Raw genomic sequence first — 21,499 nt, forward strand, 5'->3', positions numbered from 1 at the left:
TCCTGCTGAGGAAGGAACCAGCAGAGTCTGACGTGCAGACGTGTCTTTCTAATTTCAGGGCTATTTGTGAAGTCTGCTCTGCCTCAGAGACTCCCTGAGTGGCCCCTTTTCTGAGAGGATGTGCTATCTCGGCAGTGTAGGTATTCGTGAACAGGGTGTGTCTGCTGTAGTAGAGCCTGCCGGCTGCACTGAAACTGAGCCTTTCTTTGTTTCCCCTCCTTGGGCAGGTTGATAAAACAGAGAAAGAAATAGCGCAAGAAAAATGCAATTTGGAAAAGGAATTAGCCAAAAACAAGGTATTCCGTATTTTTTTTGTTATTTCACTGTGTTTCCTTCTGTATCTGTGCCTCCCGTATGAGCTTATTTAACTGAGGAGAAGGGTTATTCAGTTGATTACCAGGACGTGGGGGGTGGGGGGAAGAAGCCACTGAGGTGGGCGCCCTGCAGAGCGCTCTGGTCACGGCTCCAGTCGCGCCAGCACGGGGCTGCTGCTGCGCAGCGTTCGAGCATCTGGTGTTGGCCCGTGAGTCACGACGGCCTCCGGCCCTGGTGTTCACTGAGTATTTTAGCCAGGAAGTCCCTCGATGGCCCTGTGGGAGGCAAAGAGATCATTGCTGACAGTGCTGTTTTATTTTTTAAAAAGCTCACGTGGGCTTCCTAAGTACCTGTTAGCTCCTGTCACTCATCTGTAAGATACTCCCTCCTGCGTCCTAAAAAGATAGAATGGCCAGAGACACAAATACTCTTATTAAAAGAAAACAAAAGCCAGTCTTTAAAGCATTGCTGTTTGTGTTTCCAAAATTTGAAAAGCATAAAGGTTATGTATCACTGTCATGGAGCGTCAAGGAGAATTCGCCTGCCCCAGACAGTAGTCCTGCGGCTCGCGTCTGTAGAACCATTGCTCCTTGATTACTGCTTGGCTTCTGGCCCTATTAAGCAGTGTTCGTGTTACCAGAACCACGTATGTGTGAACTTGTAATTTAAGAAGTTTCTGAGCCCAAGCTCTGATCTTGTTCAACTCTCTGTCAGGTAATCTGTGGTTTAGTGACTAATCTCTAGTAATTTGAAAAATCATCCAACCTAAGAATCTTCTTAAAAAGCTTACTTCCCACGGTGAGGACTTGCTGGTGTCAGTTTGTCCTCAAATATGCTTTTTTAAAATTTGGAAAATTGATGGATACTATTAAACTCATGAATGCTTTTCGCTTGAATGTAGGGAATGTTACATGGCGAAGGCAAATGTTCTATGTGTTTGATTAAAAATAGCATCATTTTGCTTGTCTAATTTTATTTGTCTGAACGTAGGCTAAGTGTGAGTTCATGGGGCTAAAGAGAGGTTCTATTAGACCAAATGGTAATGCTTATACCGAGTCCTATGTTTTGGGGGGGTCTGATTTGATATTTTTCAAATGTCTATTTATTGTAAAGCTATGTTTTTCTGAAGTCAGGCTTATTAAGTTATACATAGTGAAATTCACCCTTTTTTTAGTGTACAGTTCTGTGAATTTTGACCAACACATCAATTATGGAGCCACCACACAATCAAAATACAGAACATTTTATCACCCTGGGAAGGTCCCTCATAGCTCTTTACCTTTAACGTCTTCTTGTACCACCATCCTTTGGCAACCACTGGCCTGTGCTTCTGTTCCTATAGTTATGTCTTTCCCAGAATATCCTATAAATGGAATCATATAAAGTGTAACATTTTAAGTCTGGCTTCTTTTGTTTAGCTTAAGACATTTGAAGTTCTCCCAGGTTCTTGTCGTGTGTTTCAGTTGTTTGTGTTCCATGATATGGGCATATCAGAATTTCTTTGTCCGTTTGCCACTTGAAGGACGTTTGGCAATTATGAATAAAGCCTATATAAATGTTCACATCTGAACATGTATTTTTATTTCTCTTGGCTAATTATCTGGAGTTGGAATTCTAGATCCTATGGGAAATACATATTTGAAAACAATTCAGCAGCTATTTTCCAAAGAATATATACTATCTTGCCTTCCGTCAATAGTGTAGAAGAGTTCTACTCTCGCTGCATTCCTGCCGGCACATGGTAGCGTTGGTCCTTTGAGTCTTGGCCATTCTAACTGCTGGTGTAGACTGGCATATCATTGTGGCTGTAATTTGCATTTCTCTAGTGATTAATAACATTGAGCATCTTTTCATCTGCTTATTGGTTATTCACAAGTTTAAGTGTCTCTTCAAATATTTTAACCATTTTAATTCCGTTTTCTTATTATTGATTTTTCAGAGATTTTTAAAAATATTCTCATGTTGATTCTTACATAAAAAATTCATACTTTTTGTTTATGTGCAGATCTTCTAAGTGCTTTACATATTTTTCTCCCATTTTATGCCTTGTTTTTTTCATGCTCTTTCAAAGAGCAGAAGTTCACATTTTGATAAAATCCAACTTGTCAAATTTTTTATTTTTGGATCATACCCTTTGTGTCATATCTAAGAAATTTTTGACTAACCTAAAATCACAAAGATTTTCCTTTTTGTTCTCTAGAAGTTATATAGTTCTAGATCTTATATTAGGTCAATGGTCTGTTTTTAGTTAATTTTCATATATCATGCAAGGTTCATTTTATTTTCAGATGGATTGTCTGATCTAGTACATTTTATTATTGAGATGTAATTAATACACTGTAAATTCACCTCCTTAAAATATACAGTTCAGTGGTTTCTTAGTTTATTCACAAGTCTGTGCAACCATTACCACTTAAAAATTTTTTATTTATTTTTTTAATTTCTTTTCAGTGTTCCAGAATTGTTTATGCACCACACCCAGTGCTCCATGCAATACATGTCCTCTATAATACCCACCACCAGGCTCACCAAACCTCCCACCCCTCACCCCTCCAAAACCCTCAGATTGTTTTTCAGAGTCCATAGTCTCTCGTGGTTCATCTCCCCCTCCAATTTCCCTCATCTCCCTTCTCCTCTCCATCTCCCCATGTCCTCCGTTTTTTCCCTTATGCTCCACAAACAAGCGAAACCATATGATAATTGACTCTCTCTGCTTGACTTACTTCACTCAGCATAACCTCTTCCAGTCCCGTCCATGTTGCTACAAAAGTTGGGTATTCATCCTTTCTGATGGAGGCATAATCCTCCATTGTATATATGGACCACATCTTCCTTATCCATTCGTCCATTGAAGGGCATTTTGGTTCTTTCCACAGTTTGGTGACTGTGGCCATTGTTGCTATGAACATTGGAATACAGATGGCCCTTCTTTTCACTACATCTGTATCTTTGGGGTAAATACTCAGTAGTGCAATTGCAGGGTCATAGGGAAGCTCTATTTTTAATTTCTTAAGGAATCTCCACACTGTTTTCCAAAGTGGCTGCACCAACTTGCATTCCCACCAACAGTGTAAGAGGGTTCCCCTTTCTCCACATCCTCTCCAACACATGTTGTTTCCTGTCTTGCTAATTTTGGCCATTCTAACTGGTGTAAGGTGGTATCTCAATGTGGTTTTGATTTGAATCTCCCTGATGGCTAGTGATGATGAACATTTTTTCTTGTGTCTGTTAGCCGTTTCTATGTCTTCACTGGAGAAGTGTCTGTTCATGTCTTCTGCCCATTTTTTGACATGATTATCTGTTTTGTGTGTGTTGAGTTTGAGCAGTTCTTTATAGATTACCACTATCTAATTCCAGAACCTTTTTATCACCAAGAAGAAACCTGGTACCCATTAGCAGTCCCTCCCCATTCTGGTCTGCCTCCAGCCTCTGGCAACCACTGTTCTACTTTCTGTCTACATGGGTATGTTTATTACCACATTTCATATGAATGGAGTAAACCAGTATGTGTCCTTTTATGTTTGGCCTCTTTACTAGGTTAATGTTTTCAAGGTTTATCCATACTGTAATATATGTCAGTATCTCATTCCTTTTTATGGCTGGGTAGTATTATATTGTGTGACTATACCACTCTTCATTTAGCCATTCATCAGCTTATAGACATTCAGGTGGTTCCCACTATTTTGGCTGTGAAGAATAATGCTATGAACATTTGTGTACATTTTTTTTATGTGAGCATATGTTTTTGATTCTGTGGGAGTAAAACTGGGTCTTAGGATAATGCTGTCATTTTGAGAATCTACCAGAGTGTTTTTATAAATAGCTACGCCATTTTACAATCCCACCAGCAGTGTATGAGGATTCAAATATCTTCACATCTTCACCTACATCTGTTATTGTCTACTTCTTAAAAAATTAATATACCTATGCAAGTGGCTAGGAAATACCTCATTGTGTTTTTTTCAATTAAGGTGAAATTCACATAAAAGAAAATCATACACTTTAAAGTGAACAATTCAGCGACATTTTTTATACTTACAATGTTGTATAACCACCAACTCTTCTAGTTCCAAAACATTTTCATCACCCCAAAAGGAAACCCTGTACCCATTAAGCAATTACTCCCTAATCCCCTCTTCCCCTAACTCTAACAGCCACTAATCTACATTCCATCTGTATAGATTTACCTATTCTAGATATTTCATATATTCATACAATATGTGATCTTTTGTGTCTGGCTTCTTAGTGTAACACTTTTGGGGTTCATCCATGTTGTACATAGCAATATTTCATTACCTTTTATTCATTTTATGGATGAGTAATAATTCACTGTTTGTGTGTGTGTCATGGCTCCCCGCTTCATACCCCAAGACCAACCGCCTGGGGTATTCTGTTTGTAGAAATCAAGGTGTATCTTCTTACATCAGAGGCTGATTTCATGGGTGTACAGAATATTCTGGCAGATATCCAGCTCAACTCAGGGGACTAGTTAAAAATAGGGTCCCCTACTCCTCTGCCATCTTTGCAGAGGTTCCTGTTTTTTTGTTTTTTAATAATAACCATCCTAGTAGATGTGAAAAGTGGTACCGTGTGATTTAGATTTGCATCTCCCTAATAACTACTGATGTTGAGTATCTTTTTATGTGCTCATTGGCCATTTGTATATCTTCTTTGGAGAAATGTCTATTCAGATCAGTAGCTCATTGTAAACTGGGTTGTCTTTTAATTGTTCAGTTATAAGAGTTTACATATTCTAGATCATAGACCCTTATCAGATATGTGGTTTGCAGATATTTTTCTCCCATTCTCTGGGTTCTGTTTTTAAATTTTTAGATTTTTATTATGTTCAATTTACTTTTTTTTTTTTTTTTGGTTGCTTATGCTTTAAATGTCACATGTGAGAAACTTGCCTAATCCAGGGTCACAAAAATTAACACTTTTTTATTCTAAGATTTTTATAGTTTTACATATATAGGTCTTTGTTCATTTTGAGTTAATTGTATATATGGGTTGAGGTAGAGGTTCAACTTGATTATTTTGCCTGTGGTTATCCAGTTGTCCCAGCACCATTGTTGAAAAGCTGTTCTTTCTTTTGAATAGTCTTTTTTTTTTTTTTTTTTTAAAGATTTTATTTATTGGGACGCCTGGGTGGCTCAGTTGGTTAAGCAGCTGCCTTCGGCTCAGGTCATGATCCCAGTGTCCTGGGATCGAGTCCCACATCGGGCTCCTTGCTCAGCAGGGAGCCTGCTTCTCCCTCTGCCTCTGCCTGCCATTCTTGCTCTGTCTGCCTGTGCTTGCTCTCTCTCCCTCTCTCTCTCTCTCTGACAAATAAATAAATAAAATCTTTAAAAAAAAAAAGATTTTATTTATTTATTTGAGAGAGAGAGAGAGGTCACAGATAGGCAGAGAGGCAGGCAGAGAGAGAGGGGGAAACAGGCTCCCCACCGAGCAGAGAGCCCGATGCGGGCCTTGATCCCAGACCCTGAGATCATGACCTGAGCCGAAGGCAGAGGCTTAACCCACTGAGCCACCCAGGCGCCCTCTTTTGAATAGTCTTGACTCCCTTGTCAAAACCCAATTAACCATAGACGTATGGGTTTATTCTAGACTCTCAATTCTATTCCACTGGTCTGTATGTCTTTTCATATGTCAGAACCACACAGTCTTGATTACTGTAGCTTTGTAGCAAGTTTTGAAATCAAGATGCATGAGTCCTCCAACTTTGTCTTTTTTTTCCCCCAAGATTGTTCTGACAATTCTGAATACTTATGTTTCTATATGAATTTTAGAGTCAGCTTTTCCATTTTTGCAAAAAAGGGCAGCTATAATTTTGATAGGGTTTGCCTTGAATCTATAGATTAGGGGACTTTTGCAGTCATCATAATATCTTGTATTTTTTTCTCTATAAGAATGTATCATCTGAAAATAGATATAGTTTTATTTCTTCCTTTCACATTTCACTGCCTTTTCTTTCATTTTCTTGTGTAATTGCCTTCAATAGAATCTCCAGTATAATGCTGAATAGAAATGTTGGAGTAGACAGACATCCTTGTCTTGTTCCTGATTTTAGGGGGAAAGCTTTCAATCTGTCACTGTTAAGTACAGTATTAGCTCTGGGCTTTTTCTAAATGCCCTTTAGCAGGATGAGAAGATTCCCTTCTATTCCTAATTTGGAGAGTTTTTATCATGAAAGTATGTTGAATTTTGTCAATTGCATTTTCTATGCTATCGAGATAATCTTGTAGATTATTTTACATTGTTTGATTTCAGATGTTGAACCAAGCTTTCATTTGGGGGATAACTTTTACTTGCTCATGAGTGTAATCCTTTTTATATTGTTTCATTTGGCTTGCTAACATCTTTTTGAGGATTTTTGAATTGTTATAAATAAGGGATATTGTTTTATAGTTTTCTTGTGATGTCTTTGGTTTTGGTATCAAGGTAATAGTGGCCTCTTAAAATGATTTGGTAAATGTTCCCTCCCGTTCTATTTTTGGGAAGAGTTTCTGAGGGATTAATGATAATTCATCTTTTTTAAAAAAGATTTTATTTATTTATTTGACAGACAGAGATCACAAGTAGGCAGAAAGGCAGGCAGAGAGAGAGGAAGGGAAGCAGGCTCCCCACTGAGCAGAGAGCCCTATGCGGGGCTTGATTCCAGGACCCTGAGATCATGATCTCAGCCGAAGGCAGAGGCTTTAACCCACTGAGCCACCCAGGCACCCCTGATAATTCATCTTTAAATGTTCGTAGAATTCACCATAGTTCTAGGTTTTTCTTTGTGGGGAATTTTAAATTTTATTTCTTTTTAATTTTTATTATTAATTGAGTCTCTTTACTTATTAAAGGCTTATTCACATTTTCTACTTCTTTTTTTAGTCAGTTTCAGTAGTTTGGTCTTTCTACGAGTTTTCCCATATCACCGAGGCTTTCTAATTTATTGGTATACAATTGTTCAGAGTAGCTCCTTTTCTTCATTTCTTTATATTCAGTGTAATGTTCCTTCTTTCATTCCCAATTTCAGTAATTTGTCTTTTTATTATTGTTAATATAGCTAAAGGTTTGTCCATTTTGTTCATCTTGTCAAAGAACCAGCTGTTGGTTTTAGTGATCATGTCTGTTGTTTTTCTATTCTGCCTTTTGTTTCTGCCCTAATCCTCATTATTTTCTTCCTTCTGCTTGCTTAGGTTTAATTTGTTCCTTTTCTAGTTTCTTAAGAGAGTAGCTTAGGTTGTTAGTTTATTTCTTCTTTTTTAACATTGGTGTTTATAGCTATAAATTTCCCTCTGAGCACTGCTTTAGCTGCATACTATACATTTGGTCATGTTTTCATTTTCATTCGACTCAAAGTATCCTTTAACTTCCCTTGTGATTTTCTTTTTGACTCATTTGTTATAAGTTTGTTTTTTAATTTTCTCATATATGTGACCCTCCCAAATTTCCTTCTTTCATTAATTTCCAATTTTATTTCATTGTGGTTGGAGAACATATTTTGTATAATTCCAGTTCTTCAAATATATTGAGAGTTGTTTTATGGCTTAACATATGGAACATTCTGGAGAATGTTGTATGTACTCTTGAGAAAAATGGTATTCTGCTATTGTTGGAATGAGTATTCTATAGATGTCCAGTTCTTCATAGTGTTTTTCAAGTTATGTCTCCTCATTGATCTTCTTATTGTTCTATTCGTTACTAGAAGTGGGATATTAAAGTGTCCAACTATGTTGAATCATTTTTCTCTACCTTTAATTCTGTTAGTTTTTGCTTCATTTATACTGGGACTCTATTGTTAGAGGCACGTATATTTATAAATGTTATATCTTCTTGATGGATTGACCCTTTTTTCAATATGTAATGTCTTTTTTAAGTTTCTGGACCCAATTCCAACATGTGGGAGGGGGGGTTCCCACACACATAACACCAAACAGATTTTGGATACCAGCAAAGTGTCCAAGAATTGTACTCAATTCTTACACTACTACCCAGAAATAGCGTTTAGTCCTACACGACTGCCCTACAAGTTCAGTCCTACAAGACTGCTCCCACTCTTGAACTCCTACTTCAGACACCAGTTGCACACTCCAGGTTGTTAACACCAGGCTGTTGTGCTTCTTACCTATTGGCTATAGATTGTAGGTTCCAACAATCTCCTCCTAAGATTCTTTTAATTTGCTAAAGTGGCTCACAGCACTTAAGGAGATACATTTACCAGTTTATGAAAGGATATGATAAATGATACAAATGAACAGCCAGATGAAGAGATAACATAGGATGAAGTATGGGGAAACAGCGGTGAGTTCCATGCCTCTCCAGGGGCACCACTATCCCTAATTTCCATGTGTTCACAACCCAGAAGCTCATAGAACTCGGTCCTTTGGGGGGTTTATGGAGGCTTCACTGCATAGTCATGACTGACTAAGTCATTGACCATTGGCTGATTCAGTCTTCAGTCCCTCTTCCCTCCCTGGATGTTAGGGACTAGGACTGAAAGTTCCAACCCACTAATCACATGGTTGGTCCTCCTGGCAATCAGCCCCTATGCTTGGGTGGGGACCAGAAGTCACCTTCATTAATAACAAGAACGTATTTCACCATTATGGCTCTGTTCCACAGTTCTCAGGAACTGTGAATGAAGGCCACATATATCTGTGACATATATTTTGGTCATCTGAGTGACCAAACTTATTTCTTATAAACCATTATGATAAAAGGCCTTCTTTATCTCACACATTTTTGTTTATTTTGTCTAATGTTAGTACAACCACTCCAGCTCTTTTCAGGTTACTGTTTACATGATATTTTTTTTCCATTCTTTTTCATTCAACCCATTTGTGTTTTTGAATCTAAAAATGTGTTTTTTATTAACAGCATATAGTTGGATCTTTTAAAAAATTCATTCTGCCTGTCTCCTTTTTTTGGTAGAGTGTTTAATCCATTTATATTTATCATAATTACTGATAGGATTTACATCTGCCACTGTACTTATTTTTTATGTCTTATATGTTTCTTATTCCTCTCTCCATTACTGCTGCCTTCTTTGTTAAGAAGATATTTCTAGTGTACTTTTTAAATCCCCTTATTCTTTATTTTACTATATATTTTTGAGTTATGGGTAATAGAGTTATTAACATTTTTTCTTCTCTAATCTATTGATATAGTGAATTATACTAATTAATTTTGAATGTTTGACAAGCTTTGTATTACTGGGATAAACTTAGTCCTGGCTTGTTATCCTTTTTATATATTGCTGAATTCATTTTACTAGTGTTTGGTGGAGGCTTTCTACATCTATATTCATAAGCTGAAATTAATATATAAGTAAATACCAAGTTCCAGAGATTTTCTACTTCTAGTAAATGTGAATGATGTAATTTGTCATAGCCATCCTGCTGAAGACAACTAAAAAGCTGAAAATTTTTAAAAGAAAAAAAAGTTTACAAAATTATAGAACTATCAGACTATAAATCCCTGCATTTAGAGACAGGAGGACATGTTCATACAATAAGCTCTAAATTACAGTTTAAAATGTCATTTTTAAAATAAGGTAATATTTTTGGATCTAGCATAAATAGATTTCTTTTCTCCTTTTGTGTTTCAAAGATAGATATAAATGCATTAACCCAAAACCTGCACATTCTCGAGGAAAAGAATAAACACCTGGCGGAACAAATGGCTTCCCTAGAACTTCGGCAAGTCACTTCTGATTACAATGGGGTGGGTATAAAAAGGTCAGTCTAAATTAAGAATTAAGAATTTAAAAATCAAAGGTCAGAAGATGGGTTTTCTTCATTTATTGGTGTTGGTTTTTTTTTTTTAAGATTTTATTTATTTATTTAACAGACAGAGATCACAGGTAGGCAGAGAGGCAGGCAGAGAGAGACAGGAGGAAGCAGGCTCCCCGAGGAGCAGAGAGCCCGATGCGGGGCTCGATCCCAGGACCCTGGGATCATGACCTGAGCCGAAGGCAGAGGCTTTAACCCACTGAGCCACCCAGGCGCCCCCATTTATTGGTGTTTTAATAATTATTATTAAGTCCTGAATAACTCAGGCTAAATATAACAGAGAGCCTTATGAGTACTTAAACAATAAGAGATTTAAGAAAACAAGAATCTAAGGCAGCTGTTAAACATCTGCCTCCACAGATGATCTATAATACTGAAAAGCACAAATATTTATAATGCTTAAAAATATTTCCTCTACTGGGGCCCCTGGGTGGCTCAGTGAGTTAAAGCCTCTGCCTTTGGCTCAGGTCATGATCCCAGGGTCCTGGGATCGAGCCCCGCATCGGGCTCTCTGCTCCGCGGGGAGCCTGTTTCCTCCCATCTCTCTCTCTGCCTGCCTCTCTGCCTACCTGTGATCTCTGTCTGTTAAATAAATAAATAGAATCTTTAAAAAAAATTTCCTCTACCATAAATTATGAGGAAGAAGCTTACATTTTTATTTTCTTTGTCTAAAAGTTCCATTAGGCAATCAGTAATACGTACAATTTCTAAAAGCTGTTTGACAAGGTCAGTGCAAAACAAATAAATGGTATGGGGCTCCTGGGTGGCTCAGTGGGTTAAGCCGCTGCCTTTGGCTCAGGTCATGATCTCAGGGTCCTGGGATCGAGTCCCACATCGGGCTCTCTGCTCAGCAAGAAGCCTGCTTCCCTCTCTCTCTCTCTCTCTGCCTGCCTCTCCGTCTACTTGTGATCTCTCTCTGTCAAATAAATAAATAAAATCTTAAAAAACAAAAAACAAAAAAACCAAAAAAACAAAAAACAAATAAATGGTAGAGTTCAGAAAACATCTCTCAGTGAAGGGTATTTAAAGAGATGATCATTTTGTTAAACAACTAATAAGTTTTCCTGTGTGCTTTTGAGTACTTGAAAAAATAATTGTTTCTAGAGCATGCCGATCACCTTTGAAAATTGCAGAGATGGCCCCGATGTGAGTCTCTCTTAATCTGAGTTAAATTCTTTCAATTTCTGTCATAGGCTTCTCATTACTTCAATTATGAAAACCTAGAGAGTAAGTCTAAATCCATTACCTTTTCATAGCTTTAGAGCCAGACTGCCTGTGTTTCAATTTTGGCTGTGACCTCTCAGAGCCTCAGTTTCTTAATCTGTCAAAGTAGGGAAATTAATACCTTTATTAGGAAGTTGTTTAAGGATTAAGTATGTTAATCATGTAAAGCATATAGCAGATAACTACCATTTATTGAACTTTTAGTATCTGAACCATCACAGAAAAAAGGTCCTTAAGTTGCTATTACAGCAACAAGGTGCATTAGTTCTAATTCCTGGTACTATCTCAGACCAATATTCCCACCCCCAAGTTTAAAGATTTATCCATGTCCACTACTTGCTCATTGGCCATGCATCAGCTGGGCTTATCAACCCACCTGCTTCTGGTCCCTCTGGAAGACCACATCTCAGTCTGCCTGATTCTTTCATGCCCCACTGCCAGGTGAGTAGGCCTGTGGCCTCATCCTAGTAGTGATTTTGACGGATCCTGACAATGATTCGATCAGTCAGTGTTGATTCTTTCCTGCTCATAGCACCTCTTAAGGTCTCCCAGTTATAAACCACACCTCAATTCCGTCTTGCAGTTTTGTGCTTCTACATAGAATTTTCTCTGACCATGCCTGCCCAGAAGCCCTCCTTTTGGCCGTATGAGTCTTGAGAAATGAGGTTGAGGTGTCAGGATTTGGGATTTTGGTTTTTTTTTAATCTCAACAGTATCATTAGACCTATCACCATTCAATGTTGGCAGTGTATTTTTGTTCTTTGGGAATTAACACTTGAAATTCTCAATAAGAGCTACCTTCTAGTATAACTTCTTCCTGGATTTTGGAGATAATGCTTATGAGTGTGTGCTGTATATGCCACACCACAGATTTGAACTCAGACAAACCTGGTTTCAACACTTGGTTCCATTGACTGTGTGACTTGTGCAAGCCTTAAACTTTAGGGCCTTTGGCACTAAGGGGATCCCTCCTAACCATGGGTTTCCTACAGCACACTGTGCATATACATATCAAAATAATAACTTCATTGATTAGAATTATGTATCTGCCTTCATTCTCTTCTAATGCAAGAACTGTAGTTACTTATCTTTATACTCCCTTACCTAACATAGTACCTAATACATAATAGGTATTTAAGAAAGATTAATTCAGTGGAATATAAGGAGGGTCATGTGTCTTGCCAGGACATGAGGAGTAAATGTCATATTGTATGTAAAGTGCTCATCACAGAGCTTAGCATACTTTATCCATGTTTAAACAGTATTTTTTTTTTCTCCTTCACACTGATTTTGGGTTTATTTTTATTATTTCAGCCTTTAAGGATGGTACAATTTAAGTCTCTTAACACAGGCAGTCATTCAGGGAACCATAGTGAGGAATGATGAAAATGAGGGAGGTTTACAGTTGAATCCTTATCAACCTTTCATATCTTAAGATAATTCTGTTTGCTTCCTGCTTTTTCCAAAGAGTGATATCTTTGAATCAGTTAAAATGCATATTCTAACCATTAGCATTTTTCTTTGTATGGTTCTTCTCAAGTGATTCTTCAATTTTTATTTCGCTTTGCATATTAATAATCTATATAGTATATTGACAAGATTATTTAAGCAAAGGTTAATCTCTTTTTGGCCTTTCACAACTCAGAATCCAAGATAATCACTCATTCAAGTGCTCTCTAATTTCTGGTCTCCCACTGATTCTCTTAAATATAAGGCCTATTTAAATAGTCTGGAAACAATAATTTAAATTATTGCCTTAATATCTGCTTTCCTTTAGCAACTAGAACAATTTCTTTTTTGTTTGTTGTGAATTTAAATAAAGGACCTTGTGTCAAATATGAATCACATTTTGATTTTGCTAGGTGACCAAAAAAGGGAAATTATTTTTAAAGCATATTTATTTATTTTTTTTAATTTATTTATTTGACAGATCACAAGTAGGCAGAGAGGCAGGCAGAGAGAGACAGGAGGAGGAGGCAGGCTCCCTGCTGAGCAGAGAGCCCGATGCGGGACTCGATCCCAGGACCCTGAGATCATGACCTGAGCCGAAGGCAGAGGCTTTAACCACTGAGCCACCCAGGCACCCCTAAAGCATATTTAAAAGATTAATATAATTTCTTATGCCTTTGTTTAAAAGAGGGAATTTTATTGAGGTCAAAGTACCATTATTTTAAAAATTCCTGGATACCTTTTATAAGAGACCCAGATCATCTAAGTTACTACCAAAAAAACTTTTTTCATATTCCAAAAAGGCAAGCAGTTTCCTCTGTTTGTTACAGCTAGCATATTTTAGGTTAAGTCTGTCTCTTGGTGTTTTATACACCAAATCTGCACTTTACAGTACATTGGGTACCTCAATTTATAGAATTTAGAATTGAATTTTAAATAACTAAGTTTTTATGGTTATGGTATATCTTTGTTTTTGTAATATCAGTGGCCACCCTTATCATTTATTTTTGCTGAAGACTTGGTCAAAACATAATCCCAAATGTTGTGTTCATGGAATGTTTTTACTTCAGTTTCCAAAATAGAAGTATTGTGGGAAAGGGGAATTTCCACTGACAGAAAATTGATTAATTTTTTGATAATATATCGCTATTAGCCTCCTATTTATTGATAACAATCTATAGCTCTCTTAGGTTATTTTGAAACCAATACTTCATTGGGTCTGAATGCTTTTAAAACATATTTTCCTTTGCATTAGTAGGAACCACACTTAGTGATTAAAAATGAAACTTTAACAGGGCACCTGGATGGCTGTTAAACATCCAATTTTTGATTTAGGCTCAGGTCATGATCTCAGATCTTGAGATCAAGCCCCATATTGGGCTCCGCACAGAGCCTACTTAAGATTCTCTCCCTTTCCCTCTCCCACTCCCCACTTGCACTCTCTTGCTCCTCCCTTGCACATTCTCAAGAGCTCTCTCTCTTAAAAAAAAAAAAAAAGAAGAAGAAGAAGAAGGAAAGAAACTTTGAGAGACAATGTACAAATATGTGTAATTATGTATGAAATAAATACTGGTCTGATAGGACAAATACTCAGATGGCTGTAATAGTTAACCTACTCTTGCTTAATATTGGACATAAATTTTTATATTGAATGTGCATAATTTGGGGGTAGGTTGTATAGAAGTACTGGTCGCTCTAGGGAAGAGCTAAGAGGCAGCAAAGGCAAATAAATATGTATCCTGGTTTGGGCACTGTAGAAATGGTAAGGGTATAAATACTTGTTCAGAAGTGGTTATTTCGTTCTATGCCTCGGTGCTGACACCTGTGTTTGCTTTGTCAGCTTGCCCAGCAGCAAGTGGAAAAGGCCTTGGGAAAAATTACTGAGAGTAAAAATAAACTGGCCTACGAAAAGGGAAAACTCCAGGTATGAGATTTTATTTTGATTTGTATTATGTAATTTTTTTAATCACAGTTTTTGTGCTAAGTATTGCTAGGTTTTGAGAAATTCTATAACTTTGGACCAAAGTGTTTGAACCCCCCCCCCTTAGTTTGTTGCCTTATTAAATAAAATCCAGGTGACTTCTATTCACATATCTGTAATGTAACACTGAATATGTATAAAATTATGAAACCAAATTTTGAAACCAAAACCCATTCTGTGACTATTTGAAGTTGTATTATAATTGTTTCATGCTTGCATGGTTATTCATTGAGAATGTAGACAGCCCATGCTCTCTTTTTTGCTGAAATTTTATAATGTTCTTGAAAAGAAATAACCCTGGGGAGCGCCTGGGTGGCTCAGTGGGTTAAAGCCTCTGCCTTCAGCTCAGGTCATGGTCTCAGTGTCCTGGGATCGAGCCCCACATTGGGCTCTCTGCTCAGCGGGGAGCTTGCTTCCACCCCCCACCTCTCTCTCTGCCTGCCTCTCTACCTACTTGTGATCTCTCTCTCTCTCTCTGTCAAATAAATAAATAAAATCTTTAAAAAGAAAGAAAGAAAGAAAGAAAGAGCCCTGGAATTGGGACTCACAGGCAATACACTTAAGTGAAGGGGATGATACTGTCTTGCTTCCTGTGGGCGGGAAGTTTGCCGCTGATAACTGGCTCCCAGTGGAAATGCTGAAATCTCAATAAGTAGTTCACAGCTTAGCTACACATGACCATTTGAGGAATTTTTAAACACCTCATTCTGGGAAGTGTATGATGTCTGCCATTTACTCTGGAATGAACGAGAAAAAAAAGAAAAAATCGTTTGGTGGCTCAGTAGAGGAAACTGATAGATGATTTGATATGTGATGAGCAAGTATAAAAAAATGGTAGAATTTGGGTGACAGTATTCTCATTCACAGTGAAACTCTCTCAATTTTTCTGTCTACCTATAATCCCCATGACAAGGCTTGCCCCTCAGAGCAACTGGATCAGAATCTCAGGGACCAGATCCTCGGCTTCAGTGCTTTTTGAGTCCCCAGGGACTCCAGTGTGCAGCTGTGTACTTGAGGACCCCAGATTCGATGGTGGGAAGTACAGTCCCGTTAGGCTCGGAGACCATGAGCTGATCTGATTAAGTAATCTCCCTACAGACTATAAAACACATCAGTGCTAAGCTCATCTCATCTGCTCCGAGAGCCTGTTAGGAGAGTAGTGCACAAGATCGGCCCAGATATGTGAAAGGCAGTTGGTAAACCATGGTTGTGAAACAACATATCGTCCACTAAAAAATAAGACTATTTGGGCACTGTTTGTGTGCTCTTAATTAATATATTCTGGAGTCCGTGATACATTTAAATATAATCATTTATATGTGTATAACCTTGGGCACATCTTAATTTTCTTAAAATTTCATATTTTTTTTAAAAACTCAGTTCCTGGGGTACTGGGGTAGCCCAGTTGGTTAAGCTTTGGACTCTTGATCTCAGCTTAGGTCATGATCCTCAGTGTCATCGTGAGATGGAGAGATTCTCTCTTTCAAGGGGCGCCTGGGTGGCCCAGTTAGTTAAGCGTGGGCTCAGGTCACGATCCTGGTCAAGCCCCAGGTCAGGCTCCTCGCACAGCGGGGAGCCAGCTTCTCCCTCTCCCTCTGCCACTTCCCCTGTTTGTCTTCTCTTTCTCTGAACTAAATAAAATCTTTAAAAACAAACAAAAAAATTCTTTCTTCCCTTTCCCTCTGCCTCCACCCCTTACCCCGCTTTGTGCACTCTCTAAAAAAAAAATTTAGTTCTTTTAAAATCTAATATTTATCAAAATGTTCAAAAATAATTGTGATACTTAAATATTTGTTTCTTTTTTAATGCATTCAATAACAACAGCTAATGGTGTTCTAATAAACTCTCTAATTTCAAACCAGTGATAAGCACGAACAGCTGTTCAAGATATTTGCAGTAACTGTTACGTGATATGAAAATATCTGTGATGTTTGTTGGAGACAAAGTAAGAGGTTCTGCTAATACTGCTGTGGTTTACTGCCTACATTCTTACATTTTTAATTGAAGCACAGTTGACATACAATATTATATAACTTTTGACACACAACATAGTGGGTCTGTAATTATGTACATTATGAAGTGCTTACCATGTGTCACCATACAAAGTTATTATAACATTATTGACCATATTCCCAATGCTGTACTTTTCATCCCTGTCACTTACTTATTTCATAACTGGAAGTTTGTATCTCTTAATCCCCTTCACCTAATTCACCTACCGAATCCTCCCCACCACTAAAAACCATGTATTTTTGAATCTGTTTCTGGTTTTTTGTTCATTTGTTTTGTCTTTTAGATTCCACGTAGACGTGAAATTGTAGGGCATTTGTTTTTCTCTGACATCTTTCACTCAGCATCACACCCTCTAAGTTCATCCATGTCATTGCAGATGGCAAGATTTCATTCTTTTTTATGGCTATTCTTCCCAAATATTCCAAAATATATGAGGAAGAAAAACTTCCAAAAGACAGAACAAATTAAAAAAAAAAAAAAAAAACAGTAACAGATTCATAAACACAGAGAACTGGTGGTCATCAGGGTTGGGGGTGGTGAAATAGGTGAAGGCGATTAATAGGTACAAACTTCCAATTATGGAATAAATAAGTGACAGCGAAAATTATATAATATCCTATGTCAACTGTAATTAAAATATTTTTAAATGTAGGCAATAAACCACTGTAGTATCAGAAGAACTTGTTACTTTATTTTTTTTTAAATTTTATTTATTTATTTGAGATAGAGAGCAGGAGCAGGGGCAGAGGAAGAAGCAGGCTCTCTGCTCAGTAGGGAGCCCAATGCAGGGCTCAGTCCCAGGACTCCAGGATCATGACCTGAGCCAAAGGCAGGCACGTAACTCACTGAGCCACCCAGGTACCCTAGAACCTGTTACTTTAAGGGTTTGGTGGAAGTCACCTGTGAAGTCATCTGATCCTTGACTTTTGTTTTTTGGGAGTTTTTTGAGTACTGATTCAACTAGTAATCAGTCTGTTCATATTTTCTATCCCTGATTCAATTTGGGGAGATTGTATGTTTCTAGGAAATTTATCCATGTTTTCTAGATTGTCCAGTTTGTTGACATACGATTTTTCATAATATTCTCTTATAATCCTTAGTATTTCTGTGATGTGTTTCTCTTCCTTCATTTCTGATTGTATTTATTTGAGTCCTTTTTTTCTTGATGAGTTTGGTTAAAGGTTTATCAGTTTTATCTTTTCAAAGAACCAGCTCTTGGTTTCACTCATCTCTTCTATTACTTTTTCAGTCTTTATTTTGTTTATTTCTACTCTAATCTTTACTATTTCCTTCCTTCTGCTAGCTTTAGACTTTTTCTTTTTCTAGCTCTTCTAGGTGTAGGGTTAGGTTGTTTATATAAGATTTTTCCTTTGCCTTGCTAGACAGTTCCCTCTTAAAAGTGCTTTTGTTGTGTCCTTTGTTGTTTGATTAGAGCACTTAGTCCATTTACATTTAAAGTAATTCTTGATAGGTAGTTATTGGCATTTCGTTAATCATTTTCTGATTGTTTTGTTTGAGTTTCATCTTTTTCACCTATAAAATGAGGGAGAAGCATATCTCTTATCTCCTTTTCACTAGGAAAATTAGTCAACATTACAGTCTGGGTGTGTAGATTACTATTTAACCTTTTGTATCTCAATTACATACTTTAGAGGTTATCCTCAGAATCTTAAGGAAAATATAACCCTTTTTCTGCTCAGATTCCTACAACAAGGGCTTAAGGTTTTTGATAGTCTTTGAAAGCTGAAATACTTGAAACTACTGACTCACTGGTATTTTTATGTTATACCTTGGGTTGGCACATTCCAAAGGGACTGACCATCAACCCAAGGGAAAGTGCTCTTATACCATAATACTCTTACAAGTTAATTTAAAGGAAGAGCTGCATACTAAACATGATCAAAATAACCTTCTGTGTTCTCTCTAAATTGAACAATCGATTAAAATATTACCTACGAATCATTTGATAAAATGTTACTTTTTAGAATTGACTTAATGTTTGGTATAAAGACTGGGTTTTAGGTGCTAATGTAGACTGAGTGAGAAACTGCTTCCCCAGATTCAGACATGATCTGAATTTTATTTTCAATATAATTCAATGTAATAATTTATAAATATGCCAAAAATAGATTTATTCTTTCCTTTATTGATGGACACTTAGGCAGTTTCTAGTTGCTTACAAACAACACCAATGTGATGATTTATTGTACATGTCTCCTTGTACTCAAATGTAGAAAAATTCTCTAGGCTAAGTATAAATCTCAGGGGGAAAATTCCTGGATTGTAGGATTACAGATCTTGAATTTACTAGAGTTTATGAAATTACTCCTGCAAGTTGTTATACCAGTTTTGAAAGCAGTCTCTACAAGAGTGTAGACATACGTGTGAAAATGGACCAGTCTCATAAAATAATACTATACACGATTTAGGGACACATTTATAGTAAAATTATTAAAAAGGATTAAGAATGATAAACAAAAGACCTTGATCTAAGTTACCACTTTTTCTGAGACTGGCTGATAAGCTAATAATGGAAACTGCTTGGATTTTAATGACACAGAAAACCCAGGTCTCTCTCTAGGACAGCACAACGTATTTGCTTCTGTGTTCTTTCCCATATGAATGTCCTGAATTCAAAATCATGCCAAATATGATAATACAGAAATTAAAGTGCTTATAAATGAGAAAACGCCATCTGAAAAGTTTCAGGTCATTTTACTATGTACCTAGAGGTTGAGTTAGGCAAATTATCTGAGAAATATTGTGAAATAAGGATATATTCTGTGTTTTGCTTGAAGAGAAGCAAATCTAAAGGTTTTCAGAATTAATCAGCCATTTTCCATTAGATTCTACAGGCTCACAGCAGTTTGCTTATATTTAAGATAAGAATAATTACTGTATCAATACCTCCCTTTAGAGGTGGCATTTTAATTCTGAAACTTTAAGTGAAAACCATGATGGCTTTAGGGAACCACAACACATATTTTATAATGTACTTTGTGGAAAAGAGCAACAGAAATAAGCAAAGTTAAAAGAAGGATACTAGAGAGATTTCCTGAGACAAAATGTGCTTTTATGCCGTCTTTGAAAAAAACCCAATATTAGCAATCATATTTTTAATAGTTTCTGAAAGGGTCCAGTAACTATAGCCAAGAAGTGTTTACCCTCTACAGGTAGGAAACAAGACATAGGGAGAGGGAAAAGTTGATTTAAATTTTAAAAATCTTGGATAAATTTTTTCTGATTCAGGGATAGGCTCAGTAATGTTAATTGTTGATTCGTATGAAAGGGTTGGGTATGATAGGAAGAAAATTTGGAAAAACACAATTTGGAGATTAGTGAGTAAATATTAATGGTTTCATTCCCTCAAATGATCATTTTCTTTAAAGAGATATGTCATCTTTCTCAGTGTTAAAATATAATTCATCATTTAAGAACTTCATTTATTCAGCTTTTATAATTTTGTTGATAAAACAAGACTCTGTCATCTTGCCTAATGACAATTCTAATTATCTATGTTCAAAATGTTTTTTGAATGTTAGATACCACAATTTTTTAATTGAAATTATTACCCACAAAGTCTCACTGTTATATTCATGAGTCATGTTAATTTGGAGTTTCCATAAGCAATAGAAACCAAATGAGTCATCTCATTACATGTAAATGGCTGTAGCCTACTTTAAGCTATTGAAATAGCTGTGTTAGTTGGGGTAGCATTCTTTGCATGATTAGAAAAACTCAGGATTGCTTTTATAACTTTTAAGGATTCTCTCTGATTTTTCCAAACTCCTGACATCTTTTTCCTTTTAGAGTATGTGTGTATGTATAATATATATATCCTTTTAGAGTATGTGTGTGTATATGTATGTATATGTATATGTGAATATACTTGTATATATGTGTGTATGTAATATATATATTCTTTTAGAGTGTGTATGAATAATATAGACACACCTAAAATTAATAAGCCTTATTTTATTATTCTTCTGTTTTACCCTAGATAAAAGTTAAACAGCTAGAAGAACAACTACATTCTTTTACTGAAACTAGTTCACAGAATGACCATCTACGCAAGTTGAACAAGGCTCTAGAGAGCAAATATGCTCAGGTGTGATTAATAACTACAAACCAGATTGCTGTTACGTTGTTTTAATTAGGTTTTACGAAATTGATGCCTCTCTCCCCACCTTACTGTACAGTCCCAGAAAGGTGAATATTCCCTCACATGACTCAATTGGCAAACAATTTTTAAAAACCACCAATGTCCAGGGTTTTGCTGAACTGTAAGAAGGAAAGATGCCTGAAGCAGGATTGGGACATTCAACTTATTTATGCTCTAATTGGAGGCTTAGGAATGTACTCATAAACTTTATTATAGAACTAAAATTTTTGTCTTTTAGAAGCAAGATGGTGTTATGAGTGTTCATAGGGGGCATCACTGTAATGAAAGCATCAAGAAAGACTTTCATAGAGGAAGTGTTTTTATAATTATTGGCAAGTTCAGAACTCAGTGCCAACAAGATACCCTCACAACAGACAGCTCACATGAAAGAGGCATTAGTAAAGTGCTTACTTGTTACCATGGTGGCTTCTGAGGCTGTAAACCTTTTGTAGATCACATAACATTTTAACAAATGAATGGAGAAAGTTCAACAAACGAGAATAAAACATTTCATGAAGAAAAATAATCCAGGAAAGTGTTACCAAGAAAAAGTGATTCATTTCAATGATTTAC

General features: G+C 36.7%; 1 protein-coding gene across 1 annotated transcript in view; it reads left to right on the forward strand.

Moving 5' to 3' along the window:
* The window catches only part of LOC111141613 (coiled-coil domain containing 150), a 72,158-nt gene that overhangs the window by 26,787 nt on the left and 23,872 nt on the right, over window positions 1-21,499 (forward strand). The window contains exons 9-12 of the mRNA XM_022494310.1: window positions 228-296; window positions 9,916-10,029; window positions 14,611-14,694; window positions 20,765-20,872. Coding sequence (XP_022350018.1) covers window positions 228-296; window positions 9,916-10,029; window positions 14,611-14,694; window positions 20,765-20,872 — 375 coding nt within the window. The remainder of the gene's footprint in view (window positions 1-227; window positions 297-9,915; window positions 10,030-14,610; window positions 14,695-20,764; window positions 20,873-21,499) is intronic.

Source organism: Enhydra lutris, unplaced genomic scaffold (assembly GCF_002288905.1).
Source record: "Enhydra lutris kenyoni isolate GAN:26980312 unplaced genomic scaffold, ASM228890v2 scaffoldscaffold1, whole genome shotgun sequence".
NCBI classification, from domain to species: domain Eukaryota; kingdom Metazoa; phylum Chordata; class Mammalia; order Carnivora; family Mustelidae; genus Enhydra; species Enhydra lutris.